Genomic DNA, 27,929 nt, shown 5'->3' on the forward strand with positions numbered 1-27,929 from the left:
TTTATTTTTCTTAGTCATCCTAGCGATAACGAGACCATCAGAGGTGATCCCACAATAAATAAAAAACAAGCAACAAATAAATATAAACAGATACAAACAAAACACAGCCATAATGGCCAACTGGTGACGTCATTCGGTCGATGGGTCACTCGAACTGGCCGATCTAGTCACCTCCCTGCGGAATTTCTCGGATTTCTTCGGTTTGTACTCGTCACTTTCTTCGGAGAAGGCGTCCTCGTTGCGCCTGCGCCCTCTGGTGTCCTTATCGGTCCGTTTCAGCTTTTGTTTCTCGCGACGCGACTTACGGAAATCCGGCGACTGGGTCGGGCTGCCTTTTCTCGGTTTTTTCGGTAGTTTTGCGCTTGCGTGGGAACTACCCGTCGAGTAGCCGGTGTCTTTGCGCATGCTCTTATTTTTTCTAGAATAAACGAGAATAAATTGTATAATTATATAGAAGAAAGGTTTGCCAAAAGTATGAAATTCTGGTGAAACTAAGATTCGGAAATGGAGGTTATTTATTGTAAGTTAATTCTGCGCATGCTAAATTATATCTTGTCATACATGTCATATCGTCAAGGGAACGTCAAATTAACTTTGACGTATAGTCCTAATGGGTATTTAGGTTCGATTCAGAGTTTAAAACTCAGTGTTTACGCAGGTTTCAAATTTTCAACTAAGAAGATACGCCTCAGGAGTAAAATAATTGCCATAGGTGTTATGTCACATCGTATAAGGAATCAACATTGAGATAGTGACTATGGTTAGAATATGGTCGTAAATTTATTAAGGCTTGATTTATTTCTTGTCAAATAAATTTTTGACAATAAAAAAAATATTAGAATTAACGCCGGTTTGATTTTGATCCGCATATCCGCCATATTAAAAGCTAGAAAAATGGATTGGAAAGAAGAGCTTACTAATGAAAAGGGAGTATGAATACATATGCCAAATTGATTTAGACATTTGACATGCTATTTTATCGTCAGCTAAGGTTCGTTTACATTTGCATGAATTTAGAATGAGCTGCTTAAATTCTATCTTACTCTGATTATATTTTGAATAACTATATAATAAGTTTTTTTTTCTGCAATTTTCTTTTGGATCTTGGCCTTTGCCAATACTCTATTGGCAAAGGCATAAATTGATCATTCTTTTGCCATAGCTTGCAGAGGAGCAAGCAAGATTTGTGCTAGGAAGAGGAACCAGGGAACAAATCACGAGATAGTGTTACCACCAAGCAAAACTCTTTATTTTATTTTCAACACGTATTTCTAGCAATGTTAGTATCTTCGGGAAAAGATAAAATTAATCAGCCTAATGGTAAAACGGTTTCGTGATTTCGGTGTCACACCAAAGTTCCAGCCACTAGGGAACAAATATTAAATACCAGGCAACTTATTAGTAAGACTAAAGAATTTAATATCGTTTCTTCGCTTTGTACATTATCAAAAATGACACACTAGTCGGAGGGTCAACCATATCAAAAATAGCAGAAATTATAAGCAGATTGTCTGTTCTTAGCGAAAAATATAACTAAAAAAATAAACCCAAAACTAAAATAACGATAGTTAATAAACAAGACAACAATTGTCCACATATATGAGAAATTGCAGACTATGAAGTGGTAAACAATTTTAACTATCTTGATTCCTTAATTACCAGCACTGGGAAATATGAAAGTGAAATGCTCCGTCAACTATGGCAAGATCAGCGACTACCAAGGTAAATAAAATATGGAAAGATAAAGCTACTACCAAAACAATGAAACTCCGTATAGTTGATGCCCTGTTCTTCCTTATTGCTAACATAGCTCAAACATGGACTTAATGAACAAAGCAGATAAAAAAAGAATAGCAGCTTTCGAAATGTGGGTTTATAGACGACTCTTAGGAGTATCGTGGACATAACACCGAACTAACGATTCCGTATTACAAGAAATTGGGCCACGTACAAGACTGCTAACTGCTAACCAGAATAAACCGCATGTATCTGCAGTATCTTGGACGTATAGCCAGAGGATCGGGAACAATTGAATGACAAGGCATAGAAAGTAAAGTAGAAGGCAAAAAATTGAACCAAACAAAACCCTTAATAAATGTGAGACTGCATGACGCTGAAAGGATTGCTCCAGATAAGCAAGCATGGAATCAACTGCTGAATTAAATATAAATGGTGTCACTGCATCCTTTGGAGGTTAATGGAAAGAGGAGGAGGAACGGCCAAGTGTCAATTTTTCCCCTATTAGTAGTTGAATGACTGAAGGTTATATATGGACTTACTCACTTTAGAAGCTTCATGCACAATTACTCAGAAGAGAGTTTTTTGTTCATGCTTAATCAAAGTCAAATAAGTCAATTTGTCATATTTGGTTAGGCTCACTTTACAGTTGCAGAGTCTTATAAGGCGTAGTTAAAATTTCGGTTGGCGACATCTGTCCTAAATAAACAGTAATTAAAAATATTATCAACCCGTGATTATTTTACTTTATTTAACAACAAATTCACTAAATTCTAAATTCTTACTTCTTATGTCTAGTCGTCTCCCTTCCGCTCTCACCCTCTTCCTCCTCCTCTGATTTTGCCTCCTCTTTCCTGCCTTTCCCTCTGCGTTTTCTATCCTTTTTCCCCCCAAAAGCGTCCCCTTTTGATATAATCGATATGCTAGTAAGCTGTACGTTGTCGGTCTTTTTCTTCGTGTGCTCACTGTAGACCACGTACAGCCTGTAGAGCTGCAGCAATATAACCAGTGTGTTCTTACAAGTGAAAAACACGTTCATATAAGAGATGATCTTGAAATGAGTGATGAGTAACAGACGAAAAACCAGAAAAGGAGCATCTTGGAGGGTGATGTTTAGAGCTATGCCCCATACGTCGATTGTGCAACAACTCTCTGACCTAAAAACGTTTTTTTTTTCGGTTTATTGTTATTAAATTAATTTTTCTGAGAACATACTTGTTGATGGTTGCTCTTGTAGAAGTGAGTCTGGATTTTCTGGATTTTGTGGCCGTTAGAACTACTGTGAATTGCATAAGACTCCAGGACCTATAATGAGTGATTTTGTTGCAAAAAAAATTAATATTGCACCTGTTTCTGGCACAACAATGTTTTATTTTCAATTAAATTAATTAATCTCAAATTCCTACCAGATGGCCAAGGTCAGCAGTACCAAAATAGGCTCGGCGGCTATTTTGTCATCTTTGAACGAGTCAAAAAATTCGATAATATCCGCCGCAGTTCCTAAAATACATCAAACGGAGATTAATTTTTGCCAAAACGTAAACAGTCATTTGATGAAAACGCGAGCTTAAATTTAGAGCCGGTTATTCAAAAAGCTGAGCTGACGCGCTTTGTTTTCCCTCGGTTTCTCGGAATTGGAGATCCCACGGGATATGAAAATATGCGATGCTTTTACGTCATCATCTACCTTAACGATGTAAACTAGCAATAACTGACTCAGCGCATCCCGTTTCAGATCACCTTTTCGCAATATCCGTTTACCGATGATCAGGATACACATTAAAAATTGTTCAATGAACGTGATCCACGTCTATAAGATCTTTAAGATGGTTGTTTTAAGTAACGATATGGGACGTCATCTATCTTACCAATGTAAACTAGCAATAATTGACTCAGTTGATCCCGTGTCAGATCACCTTTTGGCAACATCCATCTGCCGATGATCAGGATCAACATTAAAAATTGTTCGATCAACGTGATCCACGTCTCGGTACTTAAGGATATGTCCGGTAGTTTTATCCCCACCCCAATAAGATTGTGAAGATCTTTCAGTTGAGTATTAGCAGTAAAATTCATGGGTATATCCAGTTCTTCTCTTGCCTTCATACGTTTGTCCACTTTGTCCAGTTCTAAAAGCCATATGGCCGGCACTATGCTGGTTAGATAAAGGAAGACAGACGGACAAAACCTAAAATAAATGATGCGGGTTAAAATCGTTGAAATTGACAAATGAGGTTGAGACGGAAATTAGATTTCCGGAGTGACGAGTCAAGTGTGTTACAGACGATATCGATTTGTATTTGTCATAAGGCAGGGTGTCCTATATTAAGAAGGTTATTGAGGACAAATATTTGACAATAAAAACATATGTACTGCCAAAATGCATACTTTGAATATTTGAGCAATTTGATTATTTCTGGTATATTTACTAAAAGTATCAAGAATATTACGACGCTTCTATATTGGTTGATAAAATTGCTGGTAACTCAAAATGTTTCTGAAGTACAAGAAACGTTCTTATATGCAATTATAGGGTAAGAAAAATCCTTTTTTCCACTAGAGCCCTTTTAAGAATATTCCAATTAATTCATTTATGTATTATCAAGTATAGTGAAAATAAGTTGGTTAGATTTGAAAAAAAAATGGCCTTTACTAAAACTGCCCAAACTTACATTTTTCATTTAAATTCATCCTAAAATTCCTGGTCTGTTCAGACAATATCGAAAAAAATATTCCTCTTAAAATAAGAGCAACATTTAAAGATGGATATTGCCTATGGTAATATTAAAAACGGAGAAGGGTTATAGAAGAAAGAAGAAGCTCAGGAATCCAGGAACCTGACAATCGATAGAGAGAATATGATCTAATTAGTTTGGATGGTTACTTGCGTATTTCCTAAGCTCAAACCCACCTGCTCTGAGTAACATAATTATTTTCTTCTGTACAACTAAGGTAAACTCTATAGAGTTACTTCCAGCACAAAGATCATCCATAGATGTGTTGCTCTAAAGCTTTTAAAGTTCTTAATTTAGAAAGTTCTTGATTTGTCAGCTCTCTTAGCGTTCAAATGGACAAGTAGTGTTGAGTCGATATTATCTAAGAGGCTCATTGGGATTAAAACACCAAAGCAGTTACCTTTGAAAATACCTTTGTTTTATATCAGCTAGAGAAACTATAGGAAACACACAAAATTTGACTCAGGAAGCAACGTATTGTTAAGACTCAGTTCTTGGAATTTTTTGCTAAAGAGTTATTTAAAGATAACTCGCACTTTACTTGTAGTTTTCTCCATCTTTAAAACAGCGTGATGAGGGATGTAGCAAGAATTAGCGGGATTTTAATTCTCATACGAAATAGGACTCATATAACGACTGTGTATGTACCGAGTAATTTTTCACGAATTCTATATGACTATTGCTTCCAGTGACTTAAAATTACGATAAGCAATAGCAAATGTGTCACCCAATTCTGGCTCATAATGACGAAATGGCCAGGAAACCATAAAAAGACCGAGATACGAATCTGGAGACATCTTTTGAAGACGCATTTTGAAGTTCACTTTAGAGTGTAAATTATTAATTAATATTAACACTTTTCCTTACCATTTCCACTCTTGGTTTTTCTTTATGGTCAATGTAAAAATCCCTTCGAAAAACAGTAACAAAATCGGCGAACTGAGGTACCAATAAAAGGAATTATTTTTAAAAATGGTCACTTGCCAAATACCGAGAAAACCGTGACTGGCGAAAACCACCCTGGTGATAATCGCTTTAATTGTGGCAACAAAACGCGCCATTTTCGCAATTCAACACGCGCGACGATTTAAATGTTCTGCAAGAAAAACGGTTTAGAAACATCATATTTGCAAGTGTGCGCAAATGCAGAATAAAGTTCTAGATAAGGTTTAAATGTCATGGTTTTACGCGTAAATTAGGGATCGATTTATTCGGAGTGTCGATACTTTTAAACATAAAATATATACATATATTAAGAGTGTCATAGCAACAAGATTAAGTTCTCTCAAATCAAAAAGAGTCATAAATGATCAAGTTGAATACACAAAAAAATCCGGAGATTATAGATTAAATCATCATGATAGTGACAATCCTCTCATTCCTTTGGTTCCTTATATTATAGTATCAGGAACCAAAGAAAAGAAATGCTAATACACCACTTGAATAAGGAAAATGTATACTGTCTGAGTACGTTTTTCATATTTATTCAGTAGATTTTATACTATCGAACAACAGAAAAACCTATGCAAATGTCTCAGTAGAGTTCTACTAAATCAGTTCAACACAGACAGTGACCACAATAATCATATTAAGAACATTCGTTCGCATCAAGCGTAAAATCGAAAGAAACAAACCGAGAAAACTAACCCTACTAATCTACGACCAATTAGCATATTACCCAATGCCTCGAAACTTCTTGAAAAAATTTTAAAACCTCAAATTCTTAAACAACTTGACATTAATAATATATTGCCAAAGTTTCAGATAAGGCTGGTTTCTGACAAGACTATAAATGTACTAGTGGCTTATTAAAAATTACCAATTGCATTATGCAAGTTCTAGATGAGGGCAGTTGCTGCCCTTGTCTAAATTGACATGCCAAAGGCATTGGACTCTATTACCATTAACTTTTTAGTTTCTTTTCAGTTATTTAAATCTTTAGAAAATAGAGTCATATAACAATTTTTTCTTACATTATTTGATAAAAAGGCCATTTCAGATTTTTAAATGGTTAAAACAGGAGTTGCCCAGGTATCTATTTAGTCTCGGACCTCTGTTGTTGTATCATAAGTATTGATATCATAAGATGTTCAGATTTATTTGCCTTGCACTACTACTGTTATTAAAACTGTCAACAAAAAAAAAAGACTTTAGGGTTATTTATCAGTAAGCAGAGCATAACACATTAATTAATCCACAAAAAAAGCAAGCTATTTTATTCTCCAGAAACTAATAACCTTCATTATAAACATTAATGGCAAATCTTAGAATCTCGGGTAATATATGGATTAACATTTGATTTCCAATTAATTAAACGATTAAAAACAATTCATCCTGACACCGCAGTAAACATCTGCGGGGGTTCAGCAACCTGTCAGGCGCGTCTCCAGGTGGCGGATAGGAGAACGGCCGGAAAACCAGAAATGGTTCCGGTTAACGGTGACTATAAGGGAAGCCAACGGGCCTACACCCGTCCGAGCCAACTGAAGGTCATCGTCGCGGACCAGCTATACACCGTAAACCGTCTATTCGGCGCAACGACCCCCATGATCCTGAAAGGGAGCGTGGGGTACGTGCTGATGAACGGCACGGGGGTCTGGGCTTAACCACCCGGACCGCGTGGTGAGAACACTATAAAATCTCCCAATTCCTAGGGTATGGCGCGCGCCAAGGGATGCAAGACTGGGGGGAAGCCCAGTCACTAGCGGCCAACTCTGGGGAACAAGGCGCACCCCAGTGTATCCAGCCTTACCCCTGCATGCGGGGCTCTGCAGGGGTGGACCACCCTTTCCCTAGCTACTCGTGGGAACATCTAGGATGGACCAAAACAAAAAAACCAAAGAAGGGGGCCAAGAGCAACCTTTGCCAGCAATGGCGGCACCTAAAGGAACCGCTGTTGAGAAGTCAACGGCGGGGCCGCAAGGAACCGCCGCTGAGAAAGTAAAAGAGGGACCTGCCGGGAGGAAACGACCGTCGGGGGCTCAAAGAAGGAAAGCCAAACTGTTGGCGGCCAAGGGAAGGGGGGGGACGGGGCCCAAAGAGGCACTGACACCCACCCAGACCAAGGCCAATACGAGCGAGACGCAAAAACGACATCGCTCGGAGGGAGAAACTCCGCCGGAGTCAAAACGACCCAGGAAAAAGCCCAGGGGCCCAAGACGGGAACCAGGGCTGTCCTATCGGGATGCTGCGGCGGGGCTAAGAATGGCCATAACAGCCAAAAAATACCCTGAGGCATTCGTCTCGGAGGAGCAGGCAAACACCCTAAAGGGCTGGCTGCTCAACAAAACGCTCGCTCTGCAGAGCGGATCACAAATCGCGCCCAAGTTTGCAGGCGTAAGCCACGGTGGGGGAATCCTTCACATCACCTGTGTCGACGAGTCAACTAAAAATTGGCTCGTCGAACTGGTGCAGAAGGAAACTCCCTGGGAAGGGGCTGAACTCCAGATAACGGAGGACGGCAAACTTCCCAGACCGGTGAAGGCAATAACATGGGTGCCGGGACCTACTGAGGAACCGAAAGCACTCCTACACAAGCTGGATGTTCAAAACAACATCAACACCAGCTTGTGGAAAGTGCTCGACATGAGGAAGGACCAGGACGACAAGGGTTGCCTGGTAACGCTCCTCATGGACGAGAAATCCTGGGCCAAAGTAAGGGAAGCGAATCAATCGCTATACCTTAACTTTGGCAGCATAAAAATTAGACTCTTGGCCGGCAGCCAAGAGAAAGAGAAGAGGGACCAGGCAACCCCTATGGAAACAGAGGGATTGCCGGGAACCTCTTCCTCCTAAAATCGCTCTCCGCAATGGGTGCGAGGCTGATACAAATTAACCTCCACCACTGCAAAGCAGCCACTGCGGCCTTACAAAAATGCATAGCCGACAACAATATTCAGATAGCCCTGATTCAGGAACCTTATACTTATAGGGGCCAGATAAGGGGACTAGGAAACCTCAACGGGAGACTAGTGTCAGACCCAAAAGAGGGACCTAACCTAAGAAGCTGTATCTTTATAAGAAAAGATATAGAGGCCACACCGCTGTGGGAGTTTTGTGACAGGGACACAGCGGCGGTCAAAGTACAAATCAAAACAGCGGAGAGGAGCTACGATACAATAATAGTATCAGCATACTTTCCGCACGATCAACAAGGGGAACCACCTCCGACAACAGTTCGGAGGTTGATAGACCATCAAAGATTGGAAAACCTTATAATAGGCTGTGACGCCAATGCTCACCACACTATCTGGGGAAGCACTGGAACAAACAAACGGGGCGAATCATTATTAAATTACTGTGCTGCCTCCGGTCTAAATATACTTAATGTGGGGGAGGAACCGACCTTCGTCAACATACTCCGCAGAGAAGTAATTGATCTAACCATTGGCAAGGGACGCATCTGCGACCTCGTTAAAAAATGGCATGTATCTGACGAACCAAGTTTGTCGGATCACAGGTACATAAGATTCGATCTAGAATCTATGGATACAAATCCGGAGACCTACAGGAACGCCAGGAAAACGGACTGGGACCTCTTCAATGAGATACTAGGACGCGAACTGGAAAACTGTCCAACGGAGGCAAAAGACAATGTAGAGCTCGAAGTGCTGACAGAGTCAGTCACTGAGGCTATTAAAATTGCTTTTGAAAACTCATGTCCACTAAGCAAACCGCGTCAAGCAGGGAACACCCCATGGTGGAACCAAGAATTGGGCGAGCTAAGGAAGACAGTAAGAAAGCTTTTTAACAGAGCCAAAAGAACTGGCGAGTGGAATCTATACAGACAACACTTAACCAGGTACAATGATGCTATAAAAAGAGCAAAGAAAGAAGGGTGGAGGAAGCTATGCCGGGACCTAACAGAGACACCAGCATATGCTAGACTCCACAAGGCAATATCCAAAGGGCCACGACAAACCCTAGGCTCTTGTCTAAAACCCGATGGAGAATATACGACAACCGAGGAAGAAACGCTTGGCTTAATGCTGAACACGCACTTTCCGGGATCGAAAATTCTCCACCAACCAGAACATACCCAGGACCCAACTCCTATCATTCCGAACAGGGGCAAAAGGGAACACTGGGAACTAGCGAAAAAGGTAGTAACCTACGAGAAGGTTAAATGGGCGATAAATTCCTTCAAACCATTTAAATCTCCCGGAATGGATGGCATAATGCCAGTCATGCTACAGCGGGGTAGCGAACTGCTGCTGCCTGCACTATGTAAAATAATGCGGGCAAGTCTAGCCACGGCGCATATACCAGAGAGTTGGAGGGAAGCAAAAGTAGTATTTCTACCAAAGACGGGACGCGACTCCTATGCGAAACCTAAATCCTTCCGACCAATCTGCCTTACATCATTCCTCCTAAAAACAGAGGAAAAGCTTATAGAAAGGCATATCAGGGACAATGTATTACGGGTCAACCCTCTACATCGACACCAGTATGCCTACCAAACAGGTAAATCTTGTGAATCAGCGATTCACGAGATAACCCAGAGGGTCGAACAATCTCTGAACAACAAAGAGATCGCCCTAGGAGCTTTCTTAGATATTGAGGGAGCATTCGACAATACGTCATATGACTCAATCAACCGTGCGATAGCAGCACGAGGAATACATCCCATGATTGGCGGCTGGATAACCCAAATGCTAAATCATAGGAAAGTAGCAGCAAATCTCAACAGCACAACGGTTAAGGCCAAAGTGTGCAGGGGAACACCGCAAGGGGGCGTACTGTCACCGCTGCTGTGGAACCTTGTATCGGACAGCTTGCTGATACGACTGGAGAGGCAGCTTATCCTTGCTATAGGATATGCTGACGATATAGTCATCCTTACACGAGGGGGTAGTCAGGCTTATGTATTCGAAAAAATGCAAAGAGCCCTGACTACTGTCGAGCACTGGTGTGAGGAAGAACAACTAAGGGTAAACCCCACAAAAACTACTCTGGTTTCCTTTACCAAAAGAAGGAAACTAGAGCCCATTAGAAACATAAAATTTTATGGAGAAAATCTGCGACTTGAAGACGAGGTCAAATATCTAGGTATAACCCTGGATAAAAAACTCAGCTTCAAGAAACATGTAATCCAAGCTACAAATAAAGCCACGAAAACTCTTATGTACTGCAAGAGAATGTTCGGTAGATCACTGTCACCAAAAATGGTACATTGGATGTACACGACAATGGTTAGACCCATCATTACATACGCAGCACCTATATGGTGGCATGCGGCAGAAAAGAGGACTGTAATACAGATACTCAACAAAACACAACGAATAGCATGTCTGGGCATAACAGGAGCGATGTCAACAACGCCGACTGCTGCCCTAGAGAACCTGATAGGACTAAGCCCGCTACACTTAGTGGTACGGGCTGAAGCTATAACGGGGGCGAAAAGACTGCTGTCAAATGGCGCAACAATCCTATCGAAAGATGGGCACAATGCCCTATTTGACAAAATACAGGACCTTGGGCGCCTGGCCCTAAGAACAGACAGAACCAAGGTCACATACCTAGACAAACCTTTTATCATCAAAGAAAAAAGGGGACCACTGGACGCAGAAGCGAACAGGCTCAGGCAAAGAGGTTACTCAGTATGGCACACGGCAACCAAACGATCCAAGATCGGGGTAGCTGTGGGCATGGTGGAGGACGAACAACAGGGCAGACAACTTATGCTAAACCTGGGCCTCGAAACAACAAATTTACAGGCAAGCATAATAGGAATTCAAACCTGTGTCCAACTGATGAGAGAAGGGCTGCCAAGAGGCAAAACCTTCGCAATTTTCACAGGAGACCAGGCTGCGACACTTGCACTACAACAGTTCGAGACTAAGTCAAGGACTGTGCAAAGCTGCTGGGAGGATCTCAGGAACCTCGCCGAAGCGCAAAATAGGCCAGAGATAATCCTAGCAGAGAATATGGGCAACAATAAGGCTGCAAGAAGGGCTAACCAACTTGCAACCCAGGGAGCCAGCAACAGCCTGGTAGGCCCTGAACCAACATGTTATGTCAGCGATAAGACCTGGAAGAGGGAAATCGGCAACTGGCTAACAAACCAGAACAAATTCTACTGGGAGCAGCTGCCAAAGATGGAACAATCCAAACAACTTATAGGCAGCCCACCCTTCAAGAAGGGTGAGAACATACTGGGCCTCTCCAGACAACAACTGCGAAAGGTCGCAGGGCTACTTACAGGCCATGCACCCAGCAGGAAACACCTGCATACGCTAGGGAAATCAGTTACCTCGCTATGTAGGGGATGCAATGAGGAGGACGAAACAACTCTTCACATACTGTGCTTCTGTGAAGCATTTAATCAAACCAGGGCAACATTCCTGGGGGAAGAGAAACCCGCACCAGAGGGTATAAGAAATCTACCACTGGGCACAATCCTGGACTTCCTTGAAGCTACAGAATTGAACCTATGGGACTAAACATATGGGACACAATAGGACTGCTTCTTAGCAGACCGCAGTGTAGGGAGCCACAAGGCACCACCCAGCGGTGGAGTTTTAGTGGGTATAGGAAGAGACAGACTCGACACTGAGTCCCACACTACTGGGGGCGGCGCCGCGTAACCAGTGTTCATAAAGAATTTCTCCACCGACCCAAAAAAAAAAAAAAAAAAAAAAAAAAAAAAAAAAAAAAACAATTCATGAGTATAAATATATACGTTCCGAAGAAACGAAAAAAGAAACTTTCAGAATCACTAATCCTTTTAATTCCCAATAATTAGACACTACAGGCCATATATCTTATGGAATATAATCAATGTAAGCTGCATAAAATACAAAATAGCTGTGCTAGATATGTTAGATATGTTTCCTAAGCTCTAAATATTAAACAATGTCAACAAGTGCATATATAGTTTCCATGTTGCATAAAATATTCAATACTTTAAAACCTGAAATTATCAAATTTCATAGAGACCAACCTAAAGTTAATATAAGACGATCAAATAATATCAATATTCCCAGATATAATATAGAATTTTTTAAATCTTGTTTTCAGTACCAAACTGCAGCTGTAACACAATAAAATATCCGAAAATTTAAGAACTTTGAGCTGCCAAGATTTTAAAAGAAGTTAACAGACAATTGAATATACTATAATAAATATAATAATAATAATTGAATATACTATGTTTTCTGAACACTGCACTCTAACAAACACCAATAAACATCAGTTTCCCTTTTATTCCTTTTATGTGAATTTTTTTGAGTAGATTTTTTTGAAAATAAGTTTATAGAGTTCTTGGACTTTTACTGTAGTTTAATTTTAGGTCGACCTTGTTTGTAGAGATGTAGATGTGTTAGTAGATGTGACAGTAGATGTATAGACTCTGAGTTAAAAAGGGTATCCAAACCACCATTTATTTATTATAAAATGAGTTGGATTTACCAGATACAATAACGTTATCAAATAATGCAATAGAATCTAAATATATCCAAGGAAGTGTAGGAGAAATCATACTAATTATATTTTATTCACTATGCACATTCCCTATAGATATATTTAGGCAACAATTTTAAAGAAAAAACTAAATCTAATATAATATGCCACTATGGTTCTCCAAAGGAATTAAATTGGAATAGTTGTTTTTATATTAAATAAAAATATCGATTTTCTTCTAATTCGTGTATTTGTGCTTTATTTATGCAGGATTTTTTAGGATATATGTTATTTGTATATATTTAAAGGTATATAAGTAAATAAATGTGGAGAAATATGGGGCCAACTTTCCTGCAAGCTATAAATGCATATACTATACATATACAAGTGTAAGCAAGCCCGCCATCTAGGAGGAAAAATCTATTTACTTGACCTGCAGAATTCTCTAAAAATTTGCAGTTCACGAGTTCTATATATTCTTTTGAATTTTAAATTACAATAAATTACAATTAGTTTAGCTTTATAAATAATTTATTATTATACATTAAACATTTTCAACTCCTTAAAAGTTGTTTTCGAGTTTTCCCTTATACTAGGTGGCACCACATTACTTCGACGGCTGACATTGACTCATGCGTCATCAGTGACATTGACACATTCAATATGATCCAAATAAATAAGCAAAATATTAATTTTGCAAATAGTTTAAATAAAGTAAATAATGATTTGTTTAAAGTCAAGTTCGAATAAATAAACTATTTATACGTTACGTCTACGAATTCCTTGACCCCCTTTTAGGTTAAAAGTAATTAAATGTACCAGCAGCCTCGCCCCTCCATTCCAGCCCTAAAAAGGCAAAATTAAACGATGGACCTTCAAAAACTTAGCTGGATAAGCCTCATTGTGATATTTCTTGCAAACACCTTCGGAATATTCGGATTGTTTGTTACTCTCGCTAGTCTTTTACTGTTCCTTGCTGGGTAAGCATAATTTTTACACACAACCTTTTCCTCCACTAATATTTTCTTTTAGGGCGTTTTCGCTCTTGTACTTAAAATTAGGTAATGTAGATAAGTTTCACACCAAATGCATAGGTAATCCCTTGACTACCGCCCCACAAACTGATGGGGGACTGAAATGTATAGAAGCACAACTTTCGAGTCCCAAAAAACTTTTAAAATCAGACAGCAGGGTCACTGGAAGTGAACTTATTGATAGTTCTTTGCAAGAAATTCTTGGCTACATCATAAGGGACTATATTGAACCCTGGTATAGGCTTGTGTCTATTGATAATGAATTTTTAAATACATCTGTGAGAGACACTGCACAAAGTTTTGCAGTCAATATATCCAACAGGTAAGTGCCATATGAATTTATTTGTAATAAAACTTATAAATTACTTGGTTTTATGTAAAAAAATGTTTATCAGATTTTAAAAGCATGCATTTTCTTAAAAATATTTACTGTTCACTTATTAGATCTGTTTGAGTATGCTTAAGTACTTGCCTCAAATACTACTAGCAGTATTTGGTGTCATGTTAAGATATGTATATAAGTTATTATACTTCAGTATTTTAAAATTGTTAAAAATAATAACAACTCTGATACTATTAACTATCCTAGATAATAGTTGCCTGTTAGACTTTATTTTATTGCTTAAAATTCTTGGAATTGATATATTCATCTGATTTTATAATAAATCTAGAGTTAAAGAGGTAGATTGGATACCTTTTTTGACTCAGAGGCTAGTAGATGATGCTGCAACACATCTACGCCTCTACAAACAAGCTCGAGCCAAAATTAAACTGCAGGAAAAGTCCAAGGAGTCTAAAAACACAACCTCAAAGATTTCTCCTAAAAAAAATGCACATAAAAGGAACAAAAGTGAAACTGATGTCTCTTGGTATGTTTGCAAGAATACAGAGTTTAGAAAAGGTAATTAATTAAACAAATATACAATTTCGATTTATTTTACCTTTTTGTAGATGTAGGTAATTCTAAATTTTATACAAATGCTGAACCCAAGAACTCAACTTTGGAGGAATACTTTTTTGAGTTGGAACTCCAGTTGGAAAAAAATTTAGTATCTAGGGAGCTGGTGTGCACCAATGTGAATAAAGAAAAAGAATTTCTTACAGAATTCTTAGAGATTTTACTTTATGTTTTACTACCAGATGAAGATTTCCAGTGTAAACCACTTAGGTTTCTTTTAAGAGACATATTTTCAAATGGCGTGGTCTTGCCTCTAATTAACCTTATTACTGATCCAGATTTTATTAACCAAGCCGTTATTAGCACCGTATGTGTAATTATAAACAATTTTAACATCTTCATTACAATATCCATAAATTTTAGCTTCTGAAAAATAGCCAAATTCCTAGTGACGTTTTCTTGACCACACTAAGGCTTACAGAGAGTCAGGATGAACTCAAAAGCACCAAAAACCTTGTAGAAACTGAGATACACCATTTGGTAAGTGTCTTTGAACACTCGAACTTTTTTATTTATTATTTTTTTTTTAGAGATCAAGAGATTGTGGAGGTGAAGACTTGAACATTAAGCAGCAACTGAGTAGTTTAGCTTATGTGATAAAACTAATAGACTCAAGGTTATCGAAGATGGAAAATCATGCCAACTCAAACAAAGGATCAATGGAATCTCTTCCCATGGATAAAGAAAGTGGAATCGATTTGACCTTGGAACAAATTTTAAAAGACAATTTGGGCCTTTCCTACTTTATGGACTTTGTTTCATCACAGGGTAGACAAATGGATTTGTACTTCTATTTAAATATTGAGTGTAAGTGATGGTTTCATTTTTTGAAAGTTTTTATTTTATTAGAATGCCTAAACTAACTAAATAAGCAGCAAAGAGCTTCTGCACATCCAAAGGCCTTTAATTTAATTAAATCCTATTTAACAGGGAGATTCAACAAGGTTTAGGTTGGAAATTGTTTTTCAAATCAATATATCTCAACTTCAGGGGTCCCTTAGGGTAGCAAACTTGGTCCATAGGTGTTCATATTATTTTATCTGCAAGTTTATTATATGCTGATGATTTTAAACTATATTAAACCATATTTGTCAGGGAAGTATCCTCCCTTGAATCAAATTGAAAAGTGATCTAATCTCTATTGTTGGTTGGTTTAAATGTAAAAGGATGTCCCTAAATGTTAGAAAATGCGCAGTAGTCACTTATACTCGCAAAGAAAACTATTTTAGTGAAGATTATTAGCTGTATTCATAATTCTAAAATTGAAAGAAAAAATGCTATTAAAGATTGGGTAGTATTTAATTGAACATCAGTTTTTATACTTTTTAGCACATTTAAAAACTGGGTGGAGCAACAAAAATACTTATTGAGCATCTAATCTTTAGCATCTAATAAAGTTAATATTGTCAACTGTTTTATACTAATCTGGATAGCTATTTAAATAATAAAGCTTCTAAAAACTGTTTGAACTTCATACTTTATAATATGACAAAAGCTAGTGAGCATAAAATAAAACAAAAATAGGCATCACAAATATACTTTATTGTCTTCTATTTACAAAACAAAAAGAACAAAAAATGCCATTTTTAAAACAGTATTTGAACCACAAAACAAAAAAGAGTGAACATTAAACAAATTATTAATAAGACTTCAATAATTTAAAAACATCACTGAATTACCAAAGCAGGTTTGGATTTTGATGGACGTCCACGCTTTCTTTTTTGTCCAATATGGATATTTTTTGCCTCCACAGGCGGAACTGTATATTTTAATCTAATTGCTAGGCCCAGAAGATGTTTGCACATATACATCTTAAAAAACTGTGGACAATTGCAGCCAGCATTCATCCAATCATCTTTTTCTTTGGGAATTGTTACTCTCCAAGTGGAAAATTTTTTTTTATGAATTCATCAATAGTTTCCCAAGGTTTTTCAGCCTGAACATCCAATACTTGACCTCCTGGTACTATATAGACATTGTTCTTCGTGTCAGCATCTAACACCTTTATTTTTTTGTCTAATTTTGCCCATTGATATGCTTTTGTCCAATCAGGAAGTTTAATAAGCGGAGTAATTGAAAAGGACTCCTCTGTAGTTTTGCAGGACCATTCGTTAACCATCTCCGATGCGATAACCAGAAAACAAGACAAAGGAAATCTTTCGCGTAATGTATTGCTATCTTTTATGGTTCTATTAAACGATTCCAGTGTGTTGTTTGTGGCTGGTGATCCTGGGGCAGCACCTAGGTACCAATTGCGATTTTGAGTTAACCACTCTTCTTTGAAGTATTTAATAAAATTAGTTTGGGTCCTCATAAAAAGCTGTGATGCGCTAGTAAAATGTTCAAGAGAAGTAACGGACTGTAAAGCATCGATCTCTTGTAATATATTCTTTCGGGCGTTTTTGTCTGAGCAAGTTTGTTCAACCCTGGTTTGCATTTTTGTTTTTGCATGTGCCCAACACATTCTCACAATGGGTTCAGGACCAAAGACTTCTGTAAAAGCATTTTGGATGCTCCTTGCGGCATCACAAACTAATACCGACGGTTGTAGAGAATGTCCGTATACAAACAAAACCTGTTCTTTTAAACTATTAAATAACATGGTAACATCTTCCTGACGCTCGTTTGTCGAAACTCCTAGACATATCGGATGAAATTGTTTATCTGTAGTTCCTACAACTAATACCGGGAACCTTTGCAAAATCAACTTGTATGTCGTATCAGCATGGATAATATTTGCACGACGTTCTGCTAACCCCAGTAAATGTTTTGTAGACAATGCAAAGCGAAAGGACATTGGTTCATCCTCGAATATATAATAAGAAAGTACAAACACTTGGTGTATGTCCTCGGGAACTGCTGTATGATTTAATATCCATCGCTCCAGTTCTCCTAGACTTATAGTTGAGGAACCGTATTTAACACGTCTACGACTTGATAGATAATTGTTCAATTGTTTCATTGATGGTAATTTTACTCCCTCCATCTTACTAAGACTTTTTAAAATAGCTTTAGGCTTCAAATGTAAATCAAATAGTTTGTTTATTTCTGTCTTAACTTCCTGACTTATTCCGTAATCAGAACGAATTCCGATCGACTCGTGGTTATGGGCAGCCTCTAGACGATAGAACAAAACAGCATTTGATGTAGCTTCAAACAGTAAATAAATTTGTGCCGCACACTGAGGGCCACGACGTTTTACTTTGTTACACCGATAAAACCTTTTCTTTCCTTCTTCAGTCATATGTGTTATTAAAATAGACCAAGTATTTTCTGCACGAACAACTTCCTCCGCTTCTTTAACACATGCAACTTTTCTTACAAAGAGCCACTACTTACTCTCGCCACGCTTTTTTTTTCTAATTCTTCAATCTCCGAATTACTGTCCAAACGATATGAAGGAATTTCTATTTCATTCTCCATTTGAATGATGTCATCAGAACTATTCCCGGGTAAAACAGTATCGAGTTCCATGATTATTTAATGTTTAAAACGAATAAAACGGTGCATAAAACAACTGTTTATACTACTGAAATATTATATACACCATAACCAATAAACGTATATGGGAATCCCAAACGCAGTTAACTGTCGCTCCAGTATAAACGCACGTTGCCGGATTTTTTTGTAATTCATTAACGAAAGCTGTTGCCGAATGCAAAATAAAAACTTTTAAGAAAAAAAATTAATGATTATATAATATTTTAGTTAAAATGAATTTGAAAATTAGATGCTCATTTAGGGTTTCTGAAGTTTAGTTGGTATTTTGGTAAACTGGTTTTGAAAATTAGAAGCTCATTTAGATTTTTTGTAAGCTTTGTGTATTTTTGGGTGCCTGCTTTTGTTGGCAGATTAAACATATAATGATGCCTTAATCAACGTTCAACCTTGTTCAACGATAAATTTATTTGATATACAGAAATATAAAAGTTGCCATGTTAGTTAAAATAGTTACCGCATTTTGTTGTACATCCATAATATTTGATGCTCATTTAAAAATTTTCACTACACTGAAATAGTTAATAAGGCCTACTGTGCCTTAGGTTTTGTTACACACAACAGTAGGAATTTCAAGATTAGCACTATAATAAAACTCTATAATGCCCTTGTGAGACCACATATGGAGAATGCCTCAAATATCTGGTCACTTACAGCAACGTCACACTCAGACATGATAAAAAAGGTTTTTTTTAAATTTTGTATGTCAGAAAAAATAGGAAGTATCCATACATGGTGTCGTACAGGACAATGTTGGAGACTTTTGACTTCTAAATGCTTTGCACTAGAAGACAGAAGCAGGTGATATTGTCCATGTATTTTATTGTAAGTAGTATTAAATACAAGAATTGTAAATTAATTGAGTATATTATAATAATAATAATAAACAAAATTTATTACTTCTCATAAACAAGTACAAAATACAATATAAAAATTAAGAAATACATAATGTTTATGAAAAATAAAAGGCCGTGTTACGTCAGTATTCTGGTACGCAGACCAGATACTGTTTAGGCGTTCTCTAAAAAAATGTAAAAAATATAACATTAGAAAGATTTGCTCTACAACCAGTACCAATATTTCAAATTACAGATCGTAACAGTTGAAAGTTAAAAATACAAAAACACATTCAGCGACATCACATAAAAAATCAAAATCAAAATAAAAGACCAACTTTATTTACTGACGTAAAAACAGAATGTCTTTAGTTTTTCTTTGAAAAGTAGAACAGGCCAGATCAAATGATGTAATCTTTAAGAAATTCAAACTGGAAGCCAAATTATATGAAAAGCTTCGTTTAAAAAGTTCTTTTCTGTGTCCAGGAATAGTAAGAAGATGTAAATTGCGTAAGTTACGATTATTGTTGTTAATTCTAAAATCTGCTCTATCATACAAGTATTGGGGAGATTTAAATTTTATTACCTTGTAGCCCAACGAAATGAAGTGTAGTTTTCTGCGGTTATACATGTTAAGCCAGCCGATGTCTATAAGCTTATGAGAGATCCGATTTCTGTGGCGTATCTCAAAAATAAGGCGAAGGCGCGCATTTTGTACTTTCTGAATTCTACGAGAATCAAACTGATCCAAACATGGGCCATATAAAGTCTGCCCAACCAATCTGTAGTCTACAACGTCGTTGTACACTAGACCCGCCTCATTTCATTCATGAAATGGCCAGTGACGTGCGAAATTTTATAAACCGATTACACAGATTTGAATGTATTAAATATTAAAAAATATGGTTTGGTTTTAATTTTAAATTAGGTATTTGTAGGTAAGATATTAATTTGGAAATTAAGGTCTTCTAAAATATTTTATTTGTAAATATGTAATAAAAAATGCTTTAAATATGATATATGTACATATGGTTCGTATATTTTCGTAACCCACCTCGATTACGCCTGACAGACAAGATTAGGGAAGTTTGAGATAAAAGAAAAGTAAAGAAAACACAAAATTTGTAATACACCTACTTAGTCTATTCACTTAAAATAATCGAGTGCCGTACTCGATGCCTGGATATCGCGAGGGAAAGAGCACGGCAGATAATCCGAATAATGCTGTTTAAACATTGAATTTTTAATAATAAGATCATTAAATTTCTGTTAACTGTTGAAACCTATTTATTAACCGTTCAGCATACCACATTTAAAACTGAAGAATGTTTGGGTTAGTGAGCCGGACATGTCCAGAAGGTACTGGGGTCCGACGGCGAGGCAACCCAGCTAGAGTTGAAATTGAAGGTCAATATTCATATTCATTATACAATATTCATAGGTCTTTTTTTAGAGTGTTGAATTATGATATTTTAAAGTAAAATCTATGATATTTTCCCCACCACGTGGAAAATGTTAGTTAGATTCACCAAAATTTAGTGTCGCATAAATTATGATTTTATTTTAATGTTTTTTTTTCATAACTGTGCTTAGGCTTTATAATTCTCTTTTTATCATTTTACTTACCTATAAAAATTCGCAATCACTTCCCTTGCCTGGCTATGAATTGTCTTTCTATGAATAAAGTTATTCATTTTAACGTAAATAACACAAAAACTGTTAAAAATTATGAACTTTAACAACAAAGAAACAAATAACACAAAACAGCAACAACAATAATAGCAAATAAACTAAACTATGCTACACTACTCAAAAGTCATAGGTCATAAATTAAGTAGGTACCTAAAAATACAACAATAAAAACAGTTTAATAGCTCAAAAGTATTAACATACGCCGCCGCCACTGAATCCGCAAGAAATCGATCTTATTCCGAAAATTACACAAAACCTGGTACGATGCGATCCAATAAGATAGAGAAAGACAGAGAGCTGCATAAAAATTAATAAATTAATGACCGCGATGTCATTAACCAATCACCTGTCCCCAAACAGCGAGATGCTTCCGCGAAAGCACGACGTTGCCGGCTTTGTAAGTTTTATTTAATTTCGGATAAATGTTAGTCAATATTGGATTTTATAATATGCAAAACATTAGTTTTAAATAGCAAATATAACTAACAAATATGGTTAAAACTGCATTACATTATTTGTTATCGTTTTTATGATTAAATAGCTTAATTTTACCATTATATTTACTTTTTATTCAATACTATTTCATTTTTGCAGTAAGACGTGACAACGCTTCAAAATTTCGCCAAACATTACTGTGTCACAGTTCACAGTGGTTAAAGTTGGATAGCACTAAGAAGTCACATAGATGTTTTTTTAATTTTTGATTTAAAAATTTTCTTAGATTATAAATAAGTTTAAGAGCACCATAGGCTTTTCGGAGCTTTTCTGTGACATGCTCATGAAACCGAAGATCAGAGTCAATAACAAGTCCCAACGATTTGGACGTGTTAGTTAATGGAATGGTGACGTTGTTAATTTGTATAATAAGCTCGTTGCAAACTCTCGATCTATTATTTTTATATCCTCCGAATACATTAACGGATGATTTTGAAGGGTTTATCTTTACATCGTGACACGTTAAGATTTCTATTATACCTTTTTAATCCAAATTTATATTTTCTTTAAGGTACCAAGGACTAGATTAAGAATAACTAATAAAGATTTATTTTATACAGCGTGTCCCAAAAATCAACGATAAGTCGAAAACGGGCAATAGATAGTTGCTTAGGGATTTGAAAAAAAATCTATCTTGAGTACTTTTAAAATTATAGGCTTTCATAGAAAACCAAAAAAAATTGACACCCCTTATTAATCTTTTTAGTAGTCTGGTAGAAATTGGGAAATTGCTTGAACATCAGCATATGGTTTAGGGTGCAGTATAAAAAAAATACAGTTTTATTTTATTGTTTTTTGCTTTTTTTCTTGTTTCTTTTAATTCTTGTTTACTTTACATGAAATTACTATGACATGTTTGTAGTTTTTGTAAAGTTTTTCTAATAAATAAATGTATTTTAAGAAAAAATATTATAAATATTTATTTTTTACATAGGACACTAAATTATTGCATATTATACAGAAAATTCGAAAAAGAGCAGCGGAATTTAACTCTGTTGCCTTTACTTAATCCAAGGGTTTTCAATTCATTGAAATGGCGACTTTACAACATTTTACTTTAGGTTGGAAAAATTCAATCAGTAAAGAACTGCACGACGCGAAACCCGAAAACTTAGCAACCGTACACGAAATGGTCCGCAGTACCGCATTGGGCATCTACGAACAGCACCTCGGTTACCCGGCAAGAAACGAAAATCGGGTCCAACTCGATGAAAATCTCACCCAAAATCTTTACTTCCGCATTCGCAATTTAAACGAAACTCCCTCGGAGCGCTGGTTCGACCCGATCAGTAACGCCTTATTTGAAAAAATGGAACGCGACTGGTTGGAATCGTTTAAACAGAGCAGGATCTACGTGAAACTCCTTCACGAGTTAGATTTGATCCCTCAAAATCCCCCGGAGGAGGACAGTTTGAGTCTCGAGGAGGTGTACGCGCCCTCTGAGGTGAAGAACGGGCAGTTTTTGACCGTCGAGGCGGCCAATCGATCTGTTAAACACGCGAGGTCCTTTAGTGATGTCACGGTGTTTAAGAACGACGTGAATATCGCAAAAGAGGCCGCCGAAGGGGAGAACATTGAGGATTTGAAGACTGGCTCTTATGATTTGGGCGTTAATATTATCGAAACCGGTAAGCACAAAAAAAATTATAAGCTGCATGATTGTTTTGGAATGTTCAAAGTACTATGTATAGGGCTATAAAAATGTAATTTTTTAATTTTCTTATACTTTTACCTAAGGAATCGTCTGTGAGAAAGGCAAAACGTTCGGGATCTACGCCATACGGGTCAGTAGACAATATTCGACCGGGTATTTAGAAGAATGGCATATTTACAGACGTTATAGTGACTTCTATGATTTACACACAAAGATCAAAGAGAAAGTAAGTATATTTAATTTTAGAATAAAATTTATTGGTTAACTGGGGTAAAGTCGATGGAAAAATAAGGGTTTTTGCCGAGCAGCAAGACGGGCTTCACTTTTGGGAACAAAAAGAACAAGAACCCTTCAGTTATTTATTTTTATTAAGTTTGTAAAAAAAAGGAAGATACAAAAAAAACTCAAATTATAAAACGAAAATAAGTTTTATTTAATAGAAAGTTTGAGATTTTTCATGAAAAATCTATTTTTAAATATAAATATAACAAATTTTAAAATAAGGCATATTTTACAAGCCTAAAGAAACTAAAATAATATATTTTCTACGATAGAAAAACTGAGGAAAATCGATCAAATTGAAAACCGCAAGATCAGGTTTCTGCAAGAAAAACAAAACAACACTTTTTTTATTTTGTTTTTAATTAATGGTTATAGAACTGTCAAAAAATTATTCAAGTTTTTCTATATAAAATCGATTTCATTTGTTGCTGTTCAATTGGGCTTTTAAAAAATCGTTAACCAAATAATCTTCTTGGAGACTTTCACCCGTATTAGGGTTGTTGTTGGTTGCTTCACGATTTTCCAATTTCGTATTTTCTAGTTCGAATAAATCGTTTTTATATTGAACATTAAATCAAATTCAACACGCAAAGGTGAAAAAGATTTACTTACTTTTAAAGTCGATTTATTCATTGTTTTTTCACTAAAAAATTAAGCCAATTTTTTCATTTATTGGAGATATTTTTTTATATTATAGCGTTGAACCTTCAGAGCTTGGGCCACTCTTTTCTCCCGAATGAACTAATTTTTTATTGAATTGCTAAAATAAATTATGAATAATAAGTAATAAACACCTTATTGTGGGAAATACCCTTAAATTTCCGTTTCTTTAACTTTGTTTGTTTTCTCGATATATGAAAGTCGCATACCACACCCCAATCCTCAATAAATTTAAAAAAATCTAAGCCTAAAGTCATCAGTGGCGGCTCCTTCTTAGGGTCAATTGGTCAATGACCCCCCTTAAATAATTTCATAAAAATACCAATTTTATTATAAATATCTTTTATCTAAAACTTCATTGTGAATTATAAAATTCTCTAAGCAGTCTGCATTGGTGAAACAAATATATTATTAACGTCGCGCCTCGCGCGCATCACAAGCCCGTGGCTGGGCCGTATTTTAAATTGTCCCTATACAGTTCTTACGGCTTATGAAGAAATGCATGTAAAATAGAACAAAGAAGGCAAATTAGCATTTCGTGAGCGGGAGTGAGAGTCACCTTTCAGTCCTATATCGCCAACGTAGTCGACGGCCCGACTGGATGAATGTTTTCAGTTTTGTTTTAGATAGTTACTGTTTGCCGCCCGCACGAAATAATTGCCTTAAAATCTGCTGGTTATGATGTTCCAGCAGATTTTAATTTAAATAATTATGACGGCTTGAGAAAAAGGAAAGTGGTTGACCAAAACCAAATATGAATTTAAAACAAACAACAAAGGATAGGGGTAAAGATATTCAAAAATATTTTAAAGAATCAATGTACAATTTGTGTGATTGGATTTGTGGCTGCAGTGTGAGAAATGCTACTAATTTTTTTGCTACCCGTGTTTACTGTCTTCGAATGACGCTGTATGGGCGAAAAACGGAGTAATTGACATTAAGCATTTAAAAGTGAAAATTACAAAGCTTGCTTCTTCCACTACTCATATAAATTCATCAATGAGTTACGCAAGTTTAGGACGTGTTAACACAGTCTAACAGTTGAAAACTATATACTTTGGTGTTAACATATGACAGAAACTTGATAGTGTATATCGTAAATCTGTGCATGACTTTAATGAATGGGTTTCTAAAAATAGGTATATTTTAAACAAACTAATCGGCTGTGTAAAATTTTGCGGAGTTTTCGAAATTGCATTGCGCGGTCATGACGAAAGTATCAGCTCCAATAATCCTGAAATTTTTCTGGGCCTTATCGATTTTGTTTCTGAACTGGATTTAATGTTTAAAGAACATATTGAAAAAAGTACAGTATTTAAAGGCACATCAAAAACAATTCAGAACGATATTTTAGAATCAATGTTAGCCATTGTACATACTCATATAATTAAGGAGATTGGCCAGACAAATTTTGTGGCAATTCAAGTAGATGAGATCACAGACAGCTTCAATAAAACGCAGATGATTGTCATATTGCGATATGTATTAACTGATATTGTACATGAAAGATTTTGGAAATTTGTTAACCCTTCAGGTGCCACAGCACAACATTTAACTAATGTAATATTGGAAGAACTTCAATTATCAAAAATTAATCAAGCACCTGAAAAATTAATTGCCCAAAGTTACGATGGTGCATCAGTCATGAGCGGTAAACTGGGAGGAGTACAAACAAAAATTAAAGAAATATACCCAAATGCACACTTTATTCACTGCTATGCCCATCAACTTAATCTTATCCTGCAAAAAGCGGCGAGTCAACATAAACCTATAAAAATATTTTTTGTAAATTTATACGCATTTTCGGCCGATCTCCAAAACGTACGATGGTTCTGGGTAGAGTGGTTTCGATAACCTGTTTATACCCTTTTTCTTATATTTTTATTTAAAATATTTACTCTAATAAAAAGGCAAAGTTAATTTTCGGAAAACGATTTAAGCATTTAAAGTTATTTTTACCCGCTTAATAGGGTAAATATCTCGGTAAATATTATTGAGTTTTATCTAAGTCTGTATTTTTTTATCTAAAATATAAATGCTAAAAGATCTTTCAAATACTTTGAAAAATCAATAGTTTAATTTGTTTTTTTTCTATTAGAGTAAACTATACGTTTTCAAACCAAAATGACCCCCCTGAAGATTGACCCACGAGCCGCCACTGAAAGTCATAACCTTCTTCTGTGCTGTATAACCGAAAAGGTAACCTAAGTCAAAAGCCGAGTAATATTTATTATTAAATACCAAACGCCAATCCGCTGTTTGGTGACCTCACGTTTTGGTAAATACCAAACGCATTGGTAAATACCAACTGAGAATCATTCCACGCTGAAAATTGGCTTAAATTTTCTTGATTTGACTTCGCCGTTTCACTCTCCACAAGATATCTTTTATCGCTTTCTTTTACGATTCTCGTAAAATTGTCTGTTTTTGCTTTTCCTGTCCTTTTGAAATAAAATAAGGTTAATGCTGCTTATATTTTTACCTGGGAGAAGGTAAAAATTTTGGAGTTTGTGACGGTCCTGCTTTAAGGTTAGTTAGGTGCTCCACAATAATTTCTCTCAAGACTTTTTTAGTATTTGTATTCTCAGAAACTTTGTGTAGAAGTTTATTCAAGAATGTGCTGGGATTAAATGGAATAATCCATTTAATTAACAATTGCATTTGCTTGCAATATTAAGATAAGAAAGTCAATAGTATCCTTAAGCAGCTTTGGAAAGAGTGTTTTAGGTAGCACGCCTCTGTTTTTTTCCTTTCCACTTTTCCATTATTTTCCTCCAAGAGGCATTTTAGCATTCTCTTACTACACTCAAGGTTAGATCTTTTGTTTCCTAAAAGTATTTTGTCACCAACCTTGATAGGAGTGGTGTGCCTTATAAACTACATATGGTGGGAGCAAAGTGCTATTAACCGCAATGGTCAACATTACCGTCATATTTGTTTTTGAACTATCTATAATAGCGTTTGCTTGGCGGCCCCATGGATCATCCACAAAGTTGGCTTCATCATAATTGACTCTATATGTGGTGAGGCAAGAGCTTTAATAGTTCCTTGTAAATGTTCGGAATACTGTTTAATTCTTTCGTAACTTTCCGCGAGTTTTACAATAACATAATCTGATTTCGTTGATTTGATTACCTCGAAGCCGTTTCTCATCAAACGTCTATGGTCTTATTTTAAAGTTCTTCCATATTTCAATGAAACTGTGCCGTGGACATGGTTTTTAAGGGACATCCATCCCAATTTCGAGGCATCTAGAAGAAAAAAATATTTGCCAAAATTCAAAACTTTAAAAGTAACCGCGTGTTCTGTTGTTAAATCATTATTGTGTTTAATGAGAAAAAAGTAATACAATATGATTTTATGGTTATTGGCGTTTATTTACATTGATCTTTTTTTTTAAATGTCTTAAATGTTTGTATTTATATCGATTTAATTTTTTTTGAAATGCACTTTACATAAATCATATTAACTTATAAAATATCTTTTATAAAAACGATAAAACTCATCAGGTCTTACATATACATACATATATACCGGGTGACACAGGAAAAAGGGAACACCTTATAACTTTTATACTTTTCAAGATGAACAAATGAAATTTGGTATATGGATAGAATAGTCATAAGAGCATCTTTCGACATATTCTGTTATTTTTTGGTACTTACCGGTTTAACAGGAAGTGACACTAACTTTTTTATTTTAAATGGAACAATTGGTATATTATTACGTATTTTCATAGAAAAAATTACTCTGAGAATAATGATGCCGCATTTGCTACTTTTCGTTTTATACTTATAGAAAAAATCAATTTTTTAAATTTTGAAATTAGGTGCCATAAATGCATTGAAAATTTTAATTTTTAATCAAGTAATCACGGAAAAATACTATTCAGAAATACGGTCAGTAAATATTTCAATTATTAATAAACAAAAGCATAGTTTCAAAAAA

General features: G+C 36.1%; 2 protein-coding genes and 1 long non-coding RNA gene across 4 annotated transcripts in view; 2 read left to right on the forward strand and 1 right to left on the reverse strand.

Moving 5' to 3' along the window:
• Positions 1-102: 102 nt before the first annotated feature.
• On the reverse strand, positions 103-27,875 carry LOC126740609 (transmembrane protein 26). Of its 2 annotated transcripts, none has more exons than XM_050446710.1 (6): positions 27,647-27,875; positions 3,606-3,925; positions 3,144-3,237; positions 2,953-3,042; positions 2,523-2,894; positions 103-418 (listed from the first exon to the last, which is right to left on the reverse strand). In XM_050446710.1, the coding sequence occupies exons 2-6, from the start codon at positions 3,841-3,843 to the stop codon at positions 130-132; spliced, it is 1,083 nt and encodes a 360-aa protein (XP_050302667.1). In that variant the 5' UTR covers positions 3,844-3,925; positions 27,647-27,875; the 3' UTR covers positions 103-129. The 2 variants fall into 2 exon arrangements, with proteins under 2 accessions (XP_050302667.1, XP_050302665.1); XM_050446708.1 differs by lacking the exon at positions 27,647-27,875 and adding an exon at positions 5,340-5,533 and having other exon boundaries at positions 2,523-2,885.
• Positions 13,522-27,929, forward strand: part of LOC126740604 (sorting nexin-13-like) — a 35,789-nt gene continuing 21,381 nt past the window's right edge. Inside the window, exons 1-8 of the mRNA XM_050446697.1 lie at positions 13,522-13,852; positions 13,905-14,228; positions 14,578-14,807; positions 14,858-15,171; positions 15,228-15,344; positions 15,395-15,671; positions 22,447-23,013; positions 23,123-23,265. Coding sequence (XP_050302654.1) covers positions 13,740-13,852; positions 13,905-14,228; positions 14,578-14,807; positions 14,858-15,171; positions 15,228-15,344; positions 15,395-15,671; positions 22,447-23,013; positions 23,123-23,265 — 2,085 coding nt within the window. The 5' untranslated portion in view covers positions 13,522-13,739. The remainder of the gene's footprint in view (positions 13,853-13,904; positions 14,229-14,577; positions 14,808-14,857; positions 15,172-15,227; positions 15,345-15,394; positions 15,672-22,446; positions 23,014-23,122; positions 23,266-27,929) is intronic.
• LOC126740618 (uncharacterized) lies at positions 19,280-20,215 on the forward strand. Its single transcript, XR_007661957.1, has 2 exons — positions 19,280-19,708; positions 19,792-20,215. It is a non-coding gene; the product is annotated as an uncharacterized LOC126740618 (long non-coding RNA).

Source organism: Anthonomus grandis, chromosome 9, assembly GCF_022605725.1.
Source record: "Anthonomus grandis grandis chromosome 9, icAntGran1.3, whole genome shotgun sequence".
Taxonomy (NCBI): Eukaryota; Metazoa; Arthropoda; class Insecta; order Coleoptera; family Curculionidae; genus Anthonomus; species Anthonomus grandis.